The sequence below is a fragment of the Micromys minutus genome, assembly GCF_963924665.1.
Source record: "Micromys minutus genome assembly, chromosome: 7".
In the NCBI taxonomy this organism is placed as follows: Eukaryota; Metazoa; Chordata; class Mammalia; order Rodentia; family Muridae; genus Micromys; species Micromys minutus.
This window is the reverse complement of record NC_137976.1, coordinates 69,776,448-69,792,739: the sequence shown is the minus strand read 5'-3', so window position 1 is coordinate 69,792,739 and position 16,292 is coordinate 69,776,448. Positions and strand designations below refer to the sequence as shown.

Sequence of the window (16,292 nt, the reverse complement as noted above, 5' to 3'; positions counted from 1 at the left end):
CTATGTATTTGCCAGAACCAGGACACAGCCACTTGTCCATGAACCACCATGGACCCCTCTACCTACGTGAAGCACAGTACATTTACACCAGAAAGAGCCAGTGTTTATTTTACGTTGGTATTAGAATCGATTTTCAGGTCTACACCCCCCCCCACCTTGGCTTACATTTTTGAGACACATTGTGCTCCAACTACCCGATTGCTCAGTGAATTGCCCTTCCCAGAGCTCCTCAACTACCTTAGGGTTTTTCTTCCACACTACCCAAGTCCCGGATGCATTCAAATTTATTCTGTGAGCCCTGGCTTTCAAAACCAGTCTTTTGTCTTTGCCATCTAACAGCTGAGTGGCATTGTTCCCCTAACCTGGCTCCTGAAAGGGGATGCCAGGAGGAAACTTCATTCTCCGGCTTCCTTACCTGAGGACTCAACACTTGCTAGGCAACAGTGTCAGGTGACTTCATATTAGGTTAATGATCTGGGTACAAGCCCAGGCTAGATAACCAGCCTGAGAATAATGGGGATCTGTCAGTTTTATCATCAGAAATCTGAGAGGAGAGCCCCTTTGTCCCCCACACCCTGCCTGCTTTCCCTGAGCATATTTCCTTCATCTGTCAAAGCTAATGGAGTTTACGTGGCATTCATTTATCCCCCCACATGTCCCCATTCGAGCAGCTGTGTACCAATTCAGTCTTGGATGTTTCTACACTTCAGGGCTTGTCAAACAGTGGAAGGAAGATAGCAGATACCTTACAGAAAGAAAGCCTTCTGTTCTAGGCTCTAAAAGGGTTCACTTTGTTTCTCCTCTGCAATAGGAGTCTTGAAGGCCCCAAGTTAAAAAGTGTTTAACATGGTTGAAACAGAAACCCAGCACACAGGATACTACAACTCTGCCAGTGACTTTCCTCCATGTTTATGTGTGCATGTTACATGTTATATATTTTTCCCTAAGAGTGGTGGACATGGAAGATTATCTACTGCTACAAGACCAGGGAAAAAAAACAAACAAGCTCTTTTGAGGGACCATCAAAAAACTTTTCACTTGTCCAAAGCAAAACCTATCAGGAGAAGAACCCAGACTTGGACTTTGTGCTTAGCAGTTTTCAAGTGATCAACCAAAGGGGCTGAGTTAGAAGAAACTGGGGAAGGGGTGGGGGGAGGGGGGGGTCTTGCCTAGTTAATCTCTTCAGATTAAAGAAAGGTTCAAAGGAAATCATGCTTTAAGGAGGAAAGTGACTAGTGGCCCTGGGGCAGGATTGGCTCACACTGGATTTGGGTAATATCTCAGGCCTTTAACTCCTTGGATCAGATTGTCAGCTCTAACTTAACTCCACTATCCATTAATAAGGCTCAATAGCTGGAGATGGGGGTAGGGGCTGGTGAAAAGCCCAGTGGCTCTTGCTTACTTTAAAATTAAAACACGAAGGGCAAGAAAGAAGCAGGTTTCAGGAGTGTGTAAAGGAAAGCAATCGTCTTTATTGTACACAGTACAGAATATAGCGCAGCTTGGCAGGGTGCACACAGCCCTGTGCAGGGGAAGTCGTTCAAATCAACTGGCAGGCTACAGCCTTTCTGCACTGTAGACGTCCACACTCTGGAAAAGAAGCAAATGCATGAAAGAAGCCCCACACCTCGGCGGGGGCAGCTCTCCGGGAGGTACAATGAGTCCGGTGGGAATGCAACATCGCGCTACTGTCCGGTGTCCCTGGTCGGTGTCCCTGGTCGGCATGTGCCGTCACAACAGGGGAGGGGCAGCGGAGGCTACAGAAGACTCTTCTCAAACCCCCAAAACAGCATAAATTCATTAAAGAAAACTAAAACCCCAAACCGGTATAAGAGGAAAAAAACAGAAGAACCCCAAAAATCTATACAGCATTTACAACAAATAAATCTCTAGCCAGCTGGGGTAAAATACGCATCTATGTATAGACTGTGTGTAGATTAGAAAGCTATAAATATGCTTATGAAAGAGTCCTTTCCTTAGAGTACAATGCTAATTAAGGCCCAAGCTTCAGGTTTGACACCTCTGTGGGCTGACTAGCTTTTGAGAGGGAAAACCTTAGGTTCTCATAGCTCTAAAATGTACCCCCTCATTCCCGTGAACCCCCTTTTCACAAGTTATGAGAAGGCCGTGGAGTGCCTCGCTCATGGGACAGCAAAGGATGTCCCACGCTCGCTCAGTCAGCTCTGTGTCCTGCAAGTGAGGAACACGGCATGTGGCATGTGCCAAGGACAGCAAACTCCTGCAAACAAGGGGTTGGGCTGCGAAGCGCTGTCACTTCCCGCTGGCTTTTCCGCCACTCCAAACCCAATTTTTTATACAGCTTTAGTTTGGTTGTTTATAGCATTCCCAATATGATACAGCAATCAGAATTAAAAAAAATTAAGAAGAAAAAAGTATCAGGAAGTCAGAATGCTAGCTAGCACTGTTACCTGTAGGTGACAGGTAAGTTTCAGACCCCAGGGAACCGTTGTGCACGGTTCAAAGTCCCTAAGTGAAAAAGGAAAAGCAAGGCAGATGCCTGGGTTCCCAGCAGGTGACTAGTTGTTAAACGGATATGACATGTATGTAGTATGTAGTATGTACATTTGCTTCCCAGAGAAGAGAGTTAGTGAGCATGGAGAAGCTGTGTCCAGGCTGGCCTGCACACTTCAAAAGTGTAAATGTCAACAGGTTGTCTGGTGCAGAAGCACCGAGCAGGCTTCTAAGTGGCAAAGGGGACGCCCCAGCCAGGCTCCTCTCAGGCTCTTCTGAAGTGGGCACCGCCCTGCCTGAGGGACGCAGTGCAGGTACCAAAAAGGGGTGGTTGGTTTTTTTGTTTTTTGCTTTAAATACCAAAACTACAAAAATCAGTTTATATAAACTGTTTTTCCCCTAAAACAATCACCCAAAGCAAAAATGGTCCACACCCCTCCCCAAACCAAAGCAAAACAAAATACTGTCATACTAATCATCTTTCTAAAAGAAGCCATCTGCGCTCAGCTGTGTGACTGGGAGGAGGGGGACTTGATTTACTTACGGTGACCTCTGGGCTGGACGGCCCAAGAGCAGCAGAGGTCTGAGAACCATGGGGTGAGTAACGGCTCTCCTGGCCTCCCCAGTTCTGGACTAAAGGGGAACGATCTCAGAATGAGCTGTAAGAGGTTTGCAAACTTCAAAGCTCAATGGTCCCCGACCCAGCCGCATCAACTTTCCTATGGGTGTGCAGTTTCCTTCCAAAGAATTGTGCAAGTCAAAGCCTCCTGTGGGAAGGCATTTAGTAGTCCATGATCAACGTAGATTGTCATAACTCAGTCCCCTCTCATGGGCGCTAACCTGAGCACACTGCTCTCTGCACATACTGGCCGTGATGGCAAGGAGGACCCACTTCCATCTCTTCCCGGGAATTGAATCAGAATCACCAGCCATGTGGTGGCTTTTCTGTCTCTCTTTGTTCCCACTCCCGAGCCAAGGTATTGTCTTTAAGGGTGTCAAATCCAGAGACTGCTTGGGTTCTCCAGATAATACTCAAAGGGCAAGCTTTAGGAACAGCCAAAAACACAAACAAAGCCACTGCCCCTGTCTGCCTGAATGAGGACTGCTAGCTCTAGGGTTTGGCTGCTCTGCCAGCCGGAAACTTAGTAAGCGAAGCCTTCGGCATAGGGGAGGCTGCCGCAGCGATCCACGTCCAGGAGGTAAGCAGGGTTGTCTTCGAAGTGAGTTAGTGGCAGGGTGTCCTCCTCACTGAGGGGGCATTCGGACTCTGCCTTCAGGAACGGGCGCTGATTGTCCGGGAAGGCCATGGAGAAAAGTGCATCCGGGTCACACACAAATTTGTAGACGTACCGTTCCCCAGCCACCTGTGAGAGAACACATACCACACAAGACTCAGCTGGAACAGGGCACAGGGCTCCAGGGAAGAAAACCAGGTTCGGGCAGCTTGGTTGCCATGGGGCTGGTGCTGGCACTTCAGTCACAATGCAGATGCCAGACCACATTTCCAGTGACCTCCAGAGCTTACGGTTTCCCCAGGATGGATATGCTATTTTGAAGGGTTCGGAGCCCCTATTCTTCATGTGTGTGTGCGTGCGCACACAATAAATGAGCCCTTCCTTCTGACCACTGCCTTTGGTCATGGTGCTTTTTAATCAGTGCAACAGAAACAACTGACAGAACACTTCTTCCTGCGTTTGAGAGTCGATCTGAGGATATTAAGTGGTTGGAGGAAGTGGGAATGAATGCTAATGGATAGAGGGTTTTTTTTTTTTTGAAGGGTGGGGAGGACTGGTGGTGGCGGATAAAATACCATAAAATTAACTAAAGTCTATGCAAACACCCCCCCCCAAAAACTGATAATCTTCAAAATATTAAATGCTTTTTGTCCCAAGCATTCTGGGGAAGGAAACACAGCGTGTGCTCATGGGCTCTGAGACTAGGGACTTACAGCATATTTGTGGTAATGTAAGGTGCATTCACAAATCAATGGGGTTTTTAAGGTTGATGTCCCTTAACTCCTTACTCTAATAGGGACTCTAAAAACCTCTTACTGGGTTACAGAAGGCTCTGAGCTGCCTGATAAGGGTGCTGGGATCTGAGGTCAGGTCTTGGGAGAGAGGCCAGTGTTCTCAAATGTTGAGTCAGGCCCTCCTCAGTCCTAGAGGGACTTTAAATATCCACGTGTCTCCTGTTTATTTCAAGTTTTAGAAGACAGGAGCTTATGTCCCGGGGCTGGCCTAAAATGCGACACATAGGTGAAGCAGGCCTTGACCTCGTGATCCTGTTTCTACCTTCCAAGTGCTGGTAGTATAGGTGTGACCTTCTGTCCTGCAAGTCTTTGTTTCTTTTTGCAGGTTCTTTCCTACCTTCTGAGGCTCAGGTTTTCTTCTAGCTACTGTAAAAGCAGAGGTTAGAAACATCCTCCTGCAGAGTGGCAAGCGCTCTACACATCTGGAGGTGCTTACCTTCTGCATGATGCCCTTTTCATAGTAATAGCGGAGGGAACGGCTCAGTTTGTCATAGTTCATGGCTGGCCGATTCTTCTGAATACCCCAACGGCGAGCAACCTGGAGGGACAAGAGAGCCAAGATCCAAACACGTTCCAGGGATATTTTGTGACACTGTCAGACTGTAGAGGACATGGTTGGCATCCCAGAGGACACAGGCTATCTCTACTACGTCTCCATTTATGAATTATTGACCAATACTCACGGACCATTAGCATATTGCCATTAAGTGCTATGGTTTCTGTAGCAGTCAATAAGGAATAATTAGGACGGTCATTCCTGAAACATTAGGAACATGCTTGTGAGCTGCTAATGGGCCTACAGAGCAGAAGTTCAATTCTAATAAGATTGGAGAGGGGCTGGGGGATGTTTACTTATTGTAGCTCGTGGACTGGGGGGGGGATTCAGATCATCATGGTGCATTCTATCCAGCTCTCCACTCCCAGCAGACCCACAGAATGGACAGCAAAGCACACAGCAGCATTATCCATTCAATGAAACATTAACAGGGTCTCCCGCACAGTTCTAAAGTGCATTAGAGCAACCTGGTCCACTTGAGGTGCAGGGATGAGGAGATGTAATTGGAGCTTTGGACAAAAAGGCATTATAGCAGGAAAACTTCCTACTAGAGTCTACTAGATTATCAAAGCAGTCAATCAAGTTCTGTTCCCAGCACATAAACATTTGTGCTCTTCGGAGCGACTGTCAGGGTGAATCCACTGTGGGAATGTGAGCTGTCCAAGGTCTTCATCTTAGTCAGCTTTAGAAAATGTGGCTGGGAATAGTCATGCACACCTTTTTGACCCTAGCACTCAGGAGGCAAAGGGAGGTGGATCTCATCTAAGGTTAGCCTGGGCCTCAGAGAGCTCCAGGACAGACACAGCTACACAGAGAAACCCTGTCTCCAAACCCAAACCAAACCAAACCAAAAGAAAAACCAAAACAAACAACCCCCAAAACAAAACACAACAACAACAAAAACTAAAACAAACCTCTACCACACTTCCAACCTCACCACACCTCTTTGATGTTTTTCCTAAACCTTGTGTTATTTAGAGACAGGATCTCTCTCTAGAGCCCAGGATTGCTCCCCACCTGCACCCTTCCTACCTCTGCTTCCCAGGTGTTTGAACCTAGACATCACCACCAACCCCAACTTGCCCTTTCGAGACATGCACACTTTCGAAAACAGCCAAAGGTTAAATGTGGAGGTATGTGGAAAGACAACAGCAGTCCACATCAACAATTAGGACGCACTGACAGAAACTCCTCCTGATTTCAGGACCCTCGAAAGACCTCTAGCAAATACCGGAGACAACCAGAGGCCTCATGATATCAGGGCAACCCACCAGCCAGGTTTCTACTTTGCCCATATACAACTTTAATTTCTACTTGTTGCCTTGTGTCTCTCAGGTAACCATAAATCCCGGCTCTCCCAAGTTCCATTTTTCCTCAATTCAAGTCTATCTTAAAGAAAGGCCCAAAAGGCCAAACTTCGCAAAAACTAAATCCAGGTTTGAGGTCATTTTTATTTGGGTCATACTGTGTAGCTGTAGATGGTCTGGAATGGAACTTGGTATGTAGCCTGGGCTGGTTTCAAGTAGCCCCATCTTAGCCTCCGGGGTGCTGGGACTAAAGGTGTGTGTCAACTTGCCTCTCAAAGGTGAATATTCTAAATCAATGGAAATATATTGCTAAAAAGAGAAACCTGCCAAGCCAGTCACAGTGCAACCAGGGTGGACAGCAAACACACTCTGAGACCGTTACCCTGTCTGCCCAAGCGACAGGGAACATCAAGGCAGGTGGCAGTCTCTACCCCCACTCTGGTAGAAAACAATTTTGCCTAGTCTTCAGCTCGAACAGTGACCTCTCTCTGCTGTCAGCGCATGCAACAGCTTACTGGGGAGGTTTTGTGTATGTGCAGATCTCAAAGCTGCTCTTGTAGCTATGGTTACCGACTCATCCACCAGGCCAGTGCCCCATGATTCAGTGGCCTCGCCACAGTGCTCCCTCTATAGCAATGTGTGATGAGCCCGAGACGCAGGCAGTCCCTGTCTGGTGTTAGGAGGAGCAGGCGAGAGCGTATTGCCGGCTCATTCCTTTCTGCTTCCTAAGTTAGAGAAAGTACCTTTTGGGAGCTGAGGCCAGAGGAGGGGGAGGGGATACGGCACAGGGGACTCACCTATTCCCCTTCAAAGAGCAAGCTAGCAGACGTAGAGCAAGGAGAGGCTTTCTAGAAACCCAGCCTCTAAAACCTCCCACGGCATCGCTGACTTGCTACACGTTCAACACACAGCCCCCCCCCCCGCCCCCAATATTCATATTGATGCAGATTCACAGTTAAAATGGCTCCAGATTAAAGCCGAGTCAGTCATAATTGAGAGGGTGCTAAGCTGGATGACTATCAAAAGACATTTGATTAGGGGGCCTGCCAAAACCCAGTTCTAAAACCACAATTTCCATGCACAGTGTAATGGATATTGTAGATAATTACCCAGAGTGCACTACTCAGCCACACAGCTGCCTACAATTACATCCCCAACAGCTTCCTCCTCTGCTTCACCCTTTAAGCTCCCCCATGACAACCTCTCACAGCTTTTCCCAGGAGTTGGTGGTATCTTCCTCATAATATCAAGGACCCTTCCTCACAGTGAAAATACACAGGTCATACAGGCCAAGGCTAAATGCCCCAAAGATTGCAGAGGGCCCTGTATGAAAGAGCTCAAGAACGAATCTCAGGGTACGAAGAGAGAGAGAGAGAAAAAAAAAAAAACAACTCCTAAAGAAACACTGATGGGGTGGGGGTCGTAGGATGGCTCAGAAAACATTTCCTGGACCATGAGAGAGAATTAACTCTTGTGGGCTGTAGCACATGCAGACTTTTGAGCCACTCCCACAATAAAGATACAATGGTGATGTTGATGATGATGTCCAGGAAGATAACAACAAGGCCACTCCATCAACAGAGAGGCTCGGGGCCACTGTAGGCTTCACACGTGTGACTTGGAGCCACTGGTACTCGAGAGCACTCTGGGTTAACATTAACGCCTACATTAGGTAAGAAAGCAGGAGCCCTCTGCCATACGCTCATCCTTCTCCTTAGGGGGCGGGAGAGTGGAAGATTTAATAACAGCCTCACAGAGGCCCATAACCAGGTTTACCTGCAGCTGGACAGCCTGCGCTCAGGCCCGAGGCGGTGGCAATAAAGTCATAAAAGCGCCTGTTTGTGGAACGAGATGAATCAATAAGGGCTGCCCACAAGACAGGCTTACTTTCCTCTCAAAAAGCCTCGAAGGCCTCACAGAAACCTGGCCACGCTATGAGGGAGGCCGAGAGGGAGGAGTGAGCCCATGAGGGGGCAGCAGTCCTCTAGCTCGGCCCAGCTCTGTCTCTACACAGCCGAGCCCAGTCAGAGACTGTCTGCAGCATTCCGTGTTGACAGCATCTCTGTAAATACAGGAGACAGGGAATGCCATATTTGCATGTACAGTGTCCATGTGGAGTTGTGTTCATTCGGAGGCCAGAGAGCCAAGCTGGGTATCTTCCACCGCTGCTCTCTACTTTATTCACTGAGATCAGCCCTGTCTCTAAACCTGGAACTCATCCACTTGATTAAGCTGGACAGCCAATGAGCTCCAGGGCCCTCCCCTGCCTGGACTCCCTGACTCATGGCATTACAGACATGGGTGCTGGAGATACACGCTGGGGCCTTCATTCTTGATGTGGCTGGCATTTTACTGAACCCACCCCCCGCCCCCACTCATAACTGTTTCATACCACTTTACATGAAGCCTGCCATTTTGAACCACTGCAGGGTTGCCCTCCCCTCCCCCCAAGTTTCCTGTCTATGGTTTTTCTCCTCTTTCTCCTGTCAACTTTCAGACCATGTCCTTCCAAACAGACTGGGGGAGGGTGTCACCTCCCGCTGCTGCTAACTCTGCAGTCCTTAATAGACCGCTTCCTCCCAAGAGTGCGGTTCCCATTTTTATTGTACCCAACTCCAGGATGGCGGTTGTCTGACCACACACTGTTAAAAGAAAGGTATGTCGGCCAGGGAGAGTATGGGTGTGTGTTATCTTTTCCATAGGGGAATGCAAATCACTCCCTGTGAGATGGGTTACACTGTATGTTTTTGGGAAGAGGACATGGTGGTATCTTCTTCACTGATGGAGGACAAGGAGGTGGCTCTGTCTTAGGTCTCTCTGTTGCTAGCTCTGGGCAAAAATGATGGCAACAAAGTTTCTTTTTCTATTAAATGATGAACGTTTGGACCCTTCCTTTAACTCCCGGTGTGCGGTCCAGTCTTACATCAACTTTACAAGTTAGTCATGGAGGAGAAATGGAGAAAATGCCTCCATTAAAATCGGGCTGTAGTCAAGCATCTAGAGCAGTGGGTCTCAATCTTGTGTGTGACCCTTTCACAGGAGTCGCCTAAGACCACCTGCATATTCAATACCGGCATTCCCATTCATAAGAGTAGCAACATTAGAGTTGCGGAGTAGCAACAAAGGTAATTTTAGGGCGGGTGACCACAAGAGGAGGTATTGTGTTAGGAGGACCACTGCTGTGCACCATTCTCTTAATTGGTGTAGGAGGGCCCATTTAATTGTGGGTGGGGGTTCCCCTGGTTTTTATAAGAAAGCAGGTTGAGGAAGTGGGGGGGGGGGGCTAGCCAGTAAGCAACGCTTCTGTGTCAGCTCCTGCTTCCAGGTTCCTGCCCTGACTTCCTTGGAAGATGAACAATGATATAAAATGTAACCCAAAATAAAAACAAACAACCCAATACCTACCACAGTGTTTTATCATAGCAATATCAGAGCAATAGTAGCCCTCACTACAACAGCCAGGGTCCTTTTGAGAAAGCACCTATATTCTGGAGAGATGGCTAGAAAGACGGCTCAGCAGTTAAGAGCTCTCTGCTCTTGCAGAAGAGCCGTGTTAGATTCCCAGCATCCACTTAGTACAACCACCACCTGCAACTCCAGTTTCAGGGGAGCCAATGCCTTTTTTCTTGGTTTCCATGGAGACTGTATACACATGACACACCTACGCACAGACACAATAAATAATCTTAGGTTCCTAAGAATTATCTCTGGTAGTACGTAGTAAGGTCAGTGTGACGGTTCAGTGGGTAAATACACTCACTAGCTGACACAACCAATCCTGTCAAGTTGAGTTTGAGACCAACATACAGGGGAGGATCTCCACAAGTGGTCCTCTGACTTCCATAGGCACAGCATGAATCTCAGGCTCATGCACGCAGACACACATTAAATAAATGAATGTTACGAAAAAGAAGAGAAATATACAGTAACGTAAGTGCATCACTGGACTGCCACACAGTACATTTGGACAGCTTCAGCCACAGGCTGTAACAGATCAGGGCTGAGAGTCAGGCAAACCTGTGTTATAAAAACTGCACTTTTAAAACTTGGAACAATTCATGGCTTCAACCTTCATCTCCCTGCTCCAGGATTGTTAAAATACTTGTCATGTTTTCTCCAATGGAGAGCTCTGCCTGACTTGTCATGTTTTCTACAGCGGAGAGCTCTGCCTGTTTATTGAGCGGCATGCGGAAGATTGTCCTGCTGACAGAAGGAGCGAGCTTCCTAGAGCTTGCTCTCTTTGCAGCACAGCGTGAGCCATGAGCCCAGTCCCCATCTCTTGTGCCCACAGCTTTCTGCCCTGCCTTCCCGCCGTGACAGACTCTTTTCCCCTCTCAAACTGTAAGCCCTGCTACATTATCAACTGGAAAAAAGTGGAGATGCCCGGACTCACCTCTTCCGGTTCGATGAGCTTGAACTCCATGCCCCGGCCAGTCCAGGCGATGAAGTGGGCGTTGGCTGGGTCATCCAGAAGGGTGACGAGGAACTGCCACAGCTGCAGAGAGCCCCGCCTCTGGTAAGGGAGCCCCTCTCGATACATGGTGGGCTCCTGCTTGACTTTGCCTGTGTGGGACAGGGGTACGCATGCATCATTTAGGCTGAAGTTTCTCAGGGATCTGCACAAGAAGCAGAGGCCACTGGTGACTGGGTCACCAAACATGGTGGAACTGACCGAGGTGCTCTGCAATCGCCAACCCCCTCACTTAGCATTGGGCAGCTTACCTTCCAGTCTCTCTGGCACCACGCACGTGTCATCAAAATATAGCCTGGGGTCCTTCTCATATGCGAATCCTGAAACAGTTTAAAGAGAAAGACCATACGGCTTAACAGATGCTGCACTGCATAAAAAACGGGCACTCAAACTTAAATAAACAAATACTTTTACTAGTATCCTGTGTACACAGGATGTTCAAGGGCACACGTGGAGGTCAGAGGATGGCTCTCTGGGGTCAGTTCTCTTTTCCCTTCCACCTAGGATGTAAGGTCTTCGCCACAAGTGCTTTCTCCCCGTGGGACCCTCTCACCAGCCCAGATTGTTTCATTTCTGGTTCCACAGTCGCACTGTTGTACCTAAGCCAGGCGAACTTCCTGAGCCTTCCAAAAGACTCTGACGTCACTACCTCGGCCTCCGTGAGGCTGGACTCAGTTCCTGCTAAAAGGGCCCCAGGCAGAAGGAACCACTGAGTCACAGAGGGCTCCCTCTCATCTCACGCAGCTTGCCAGGACAGCGTCTGTTCTGGCAGCCGAGCTTGCTAGCTGTGTTCCGTCCGTGTACGGTATTGGCATTTCTCTCGGTTAATATTAACACAGCCTTCCCCACAGATTTGTCCAAGCCCTCCACACTCCGGGGGGCTGAGACGGAAGGGCAGAAGGAGACAGGCCCACAGATCAAGAGCAGCACGCAGCAAGCACTGTCCCCAGACACAGCGGAACCAAACAAAGCCTTACTTATGGGAGAGTGAAGCGGTCAAAAGTGGAAATCGAGGCTGGATGGCAGTGTGCATGCCTTTAATCCTAGGACTCGGGAGGCAGAGGCAGATGGATCTCTGAGTTCAAGGCCAGCCTGACCTACAAAGCAAATCCCAGGACAGCCAGGGCTTCAGAGAAACTAAATTGGGCTGGAGAGATGGCTCAGCAGTTAAGAGCACTGACTGCTCTTCCAGGTTCTGAGTTCAAATCTCAGCAACCACATGGTGGCTCACAACCATCTGTAATGGGATCTGATGACCTCTTCTGGTGTGTCCTGACAGGTACGGTGTAGTGATATAAATTAACGGATCTTTTAAAAATAAAGCCAAAGTGGCAGAGAGAGAGAAGGGGGAAAAATAGAAGTGGGAACCAAACAGTCCAAGATACGTACCAAAATCTAAGTGGCTAAAGCAGAAGACAAAGGAGAAAGAAAGGATGGCCACACATTCCCATACGCCAACTGTTGAAGGTATGCCTGTGCGCCATCAGGTGGCCAGCCCCCACTCAACAGATTAGTGGTTCAAGCCCAAGGCAGCCAACAGCTCCCTGATGGGGATTCCCTGCTGTAGGAACCTGGTATACTGCCCTTCATCCGTGGGGTGTCTGTGTGTGCTGGACATGCAGAGGGGACAGGAAAGCCTCGTGAGTCAGCGGGCCCAGATGCAATCCCTCTCTTGCTATCCCAGACTTCTTTGCAGTCAGTTCAGGCGAGGGAACTCCTTTGTAGGTCTGGTGCCATCTGCGTGTGCGGGGGCCCAGAAGACTCAGTGCAAAGGAGGAGCCAGAATCTCTTCGTGTTCATGTCATTCACCTTTCTGTCTCTAGTCCCAGGCACAGTTTTTCTGTTTCAATTAACTACACCATATATGGGCTGGAGAAATGGCTCGATTGTGAAGAGCACTGGCTACTGTTCCAGAGGACCCAGGTGTGATTCCCAGCACCCACACAGTGGCTCAGCAACCGTGACTCTAATTCCGGGACAGTTCACTGTCCTCGTCTGGCTTCTGCTTGCACTGTGGGTAAACAGACACAAATGCAGGCAAAGCACCAGACACAGACATACACACAGTTTAAGAAAGACGTACTTCATCGACACTTCCTCCTTATTGAGCCCAGTAAATATTTAGGCTGTACAGTGTGCCAATGTGCGTAGATAGAATCTTGTTCTTGGGAGTGAACATCTCGATTTAAAGGAAATGGATTATAAAAAAGCAAACGGCAGCTTAGCATTGGAATTAAAGAGCCAGACAGGGTGACCCCAATTAGTTGTGTAATCTTGAACAAATTAATTCCAGTGTTCCAGAGTCCTCATTGGTCCTGCTGTGAGGATCTGATGAATGAAATCTGTTTTAATACATTTGTTCTGTTAAAACAAACAGTGCAGTCTGTCCTATTGATCCACTGTTCCTTCTTTACAAGGGAGTGTAAGAATAGCTTCTGGTGCAAGTGTGTAAGAAATAAGACTTAAACAGTTGTAGACTGGGAGCAAGCAGTGTTCAAGAAGCTAAATGATCCTGTGCTCGGTCTGGTGGCTCACACCTTTAGTCCCAGGACTCTGCAGGCAGAGGCAGGTAGACTTGAGCTCCAGGCCGCCTCGTCTACCCTGCCTCAAAAACAAGACAGACAAACAAACAACCCTGAATGAGTCTGAGAACTGTAATCTTAATGTTGTCTGCCACAGCTGACTTCTCAAGGATAAGGGTAACACCCTAAGGATCACAGGTTCTCTTAACAACATCTCACATATAATAAGTGCTCAATTAGTATCTGAGAGACTACAATACCTGACAATTGAGGCAAAGAATGTTGACAGGCTACCCTGAACCACAGGGTAGGTAGCATTACCCCTGAGGACCTCAAACTCCACCTCTTCCTGCCTCCGCCTCCCAAGTGCTAGGACCATATAGGTGTGTGCGCAACACCTGGCAAACTGACTTTTATGACAACCTGGTGCACTTCACATTATCACCAAGACAACAGTTCCTTCTGCGTCACGCTTTGTAGCCTTGGCTGCCAGGGGCTGAGCTACTCCCCACCTTCCATATGGGTTTGATATTCCAGTTCTGTTTTAAATGGTCTTGTAATAAAGTCATTGTAAGTGAACCGCTTTAAAGGTTACACATCTGTTAACTGTGCTAACTTTCACCCCCCCACCCCTGCGCGCCCCAAGGTAAAGATAATTAATTCATCCACAACCACACCAGACTAGATTAAATTCTTGTTTTGATTTTCAAAGGATTATAAGGAACATTTAAATGTCCCGTTTGGGGACATTTTGTAGATATTGTCACATGCCGTCCTCTGAAACACCTGGAAGATGTTTCTGGTAATCAGTCGAGTTTGCACCGACAGTTAATTCTGTTGTGGCTACATACCATCTGATTGCTCGGATGAAGGTGTAGGAAGGAAGAGCCTATCTGAAGGGCAGAGTGAAACGAAAAGACTCAAACTACCACACAAGGATTCTAGGTGAGGGCCTGAGGCGGGAAGGCTATCTCGGTGATCAGAGATGCCAATCAGAAACACTTGCTTTGATAACCGTTTCCTAGGCATTTGTGGTTCCAGTCAGTATAGGAAGGAGAAAAACCAGGGCAAGATCATTTTGAACGGTTTAAAATGCTGGCTTGCTCTGAAATTCATTCTGCAGTGTGTGCGGTCAGCTGGGCAAAGGTCGGAGGGCGGAGGTGGCTTCACAAGATGGTCTGTGTAGTAAGCAACCCAAAATCTTACTAAAAATATTTCCCTGAAGAGCATGCTCTTTGCTAAATGTTGTAATTAGACACAACGTTTGCCTCCCTCTCTGCTCCGCTCCTTCCTCGTGTGACTGCTGCAGAAAGACATCCCGGCCGCCGGTACAGCGAGGGATCTGGAAGGCGCTCTGCACAGCTGTCTCTCCAGCACTCCAGCAGACAGCCCGCCTGCTCACGTCTGGACACGCTGAGAATATCACAGGGTGCACCGCAGGCTAAGCAGCACTGCTCTTATGCAGCTGGGGGAAGCTGCCTACCCAAGAAAGCACTCTGGACAACTAGACACTTGTAAGGAACGTTCATGAGTATCTAACAAACTGCAGTCAAGTGCTCTCAGCTTCTGAGAAATAAGATCTCACTCTGGAAGTGGCTCACACCCCGAGGGGTCCCCACCTCAGGGGGCCAAAAGACCCTTTTACGGGGTTCTCCAGAGATTGTCAGGAAGCAGGTATTTACATTACAAATCCTAACTGTGGGGGCTGGAGAGGTGGCTCAGTGGTTAAGAACACTGTCTGCTCTTCCAGAGGTCCAGAGTTTAATCCCCAGTGACCACATGGTGGCTCACAACCATCTGTAATGAGATCTGATGCCCTCTTCTGGTGTGTCTGGAGACAGCTATAGTGTACTTATACATAATAAATAAACCTTTAAAAAAAGACACATAAATCACAAATCCTAACAGTAACAAAACTCATTGTATGGCTGGGGGAGGGGGAGTCACCATAACATGAGGAACTGTATTAAAAGGTCTCATCATTAGGAAGAGTACTTAGGGTGTCTTGGGGTGACACCTCAACATCACAACTTTAAAAAGTTCCTTCAGAGTCTAAGGTACAGCTGAGACTGAGGGTGATTTTCAAAGCTGAAAACTGAGACTTCTGGGCTTTTGATTCAGTAGCTCTTGAGTCTGCACCACTGGATTGGTAAGTGATGGAAAAACGTTGGTATGGGTAGACGAGTTTGATAGAAAGTAAAACTCTGGGGACCCACGCTAAGGAAAAGCACCTCCCAAGTCTCAGAGTTGAAAAAAAAAGGCCCTGACCCTACCACACTGCCTGGCAGAGAGCGTCTACCTCTCCAGGCTTTTCAGCTCACAAACATCCTCCGAGACCCCGTGGGGCTCCTGCCCACCAAACTACTTTGCCAACATCCCCCATTCAGGTGGGGGGGCTATGTGTTCTACATTTGCTCTCTGCAGCTCTGACAGCTCAATTATCCTCCCTACACACCATGCGAACCCCAGTGATCATACGCACGAGGGCAGGCTTGGCAGCACCTTTAGCTTCTAAGGCATCTTGCTAACACTCTGTTTCTGATAGGGAGTGATATATCCCAGGCTAAATTTAAAGTCTACATAGCAAAGGATGGCCTTGCACTTCTGATCATCCTGCCTCCACCTCCTGAGTGCTAAGATCATATTTAGGCACCTGGCCTCCGTGCCCAATGTGGCATCCCCGGGCTTCCTGAGTGGCAGGCAGACAGGCAGGCACTGTACCAGGCAAGCTCCACCCCCAGCCTGGCACTGCGATTGTTTTAAATTACTCTTAGTTTAGTTAGGTCATTGTTAGGAAAGGGCTCCTGCTTCTAATTTTGAGTATAGCAGATATTTGATTATGTTGTATGCACAGACAGCATACAACACTCATCTTTTGTGTGTAAAAGTGCACACTATGTGCACGGTATGTGACCAAATGTACGCATGTGAGGCC

At 48.2% G+C, this 16,292-nt stretch overlaps 1 protein-coding gene across 3 annotated transcripts in view; it reads right to left on the bottom strand.

The window, feature by feature from the left end:
* Nucleotides 1-1,452: 1,452 nt before the first annotated feature.
* Nucleotides 1,453-16,292, bottom strand: part of ETV5 (ETS variant transcription factor 5) — a 53,971-nt gene continuing 39,131 nt past the window's right edge. For all 3 annotated transcript variants that reach the window (XM_080918859.1, XM_080918860.1, XM_080918861.1), the window contains 4 exons: nucleotides 11,087-11,155; nucleotides 10,758-10,927; nucleotides 4,938-5,039; nucleotides 1,453-3,836 (listed from right to left, as the gene is read on the bottom strand). In XM_080918859.1, the coding sequence (XP_080774985.1) occupies nucleotides 3,615-3,836; nucleotides 4,938-5,039; nucleotides 10,758-10,927; nucleotides 11,087-11,155 (563 nt within the window). In that variant the 3' untranslated portion in view covers nucleotides 1,453-3,614. The remainder of the gene's footprint in view (nucleotides 3,837-4,937; nucleotides 5,040-10,757; nucleotides 10,928-11,086; nucleotides 11,156-16,292) is intronic.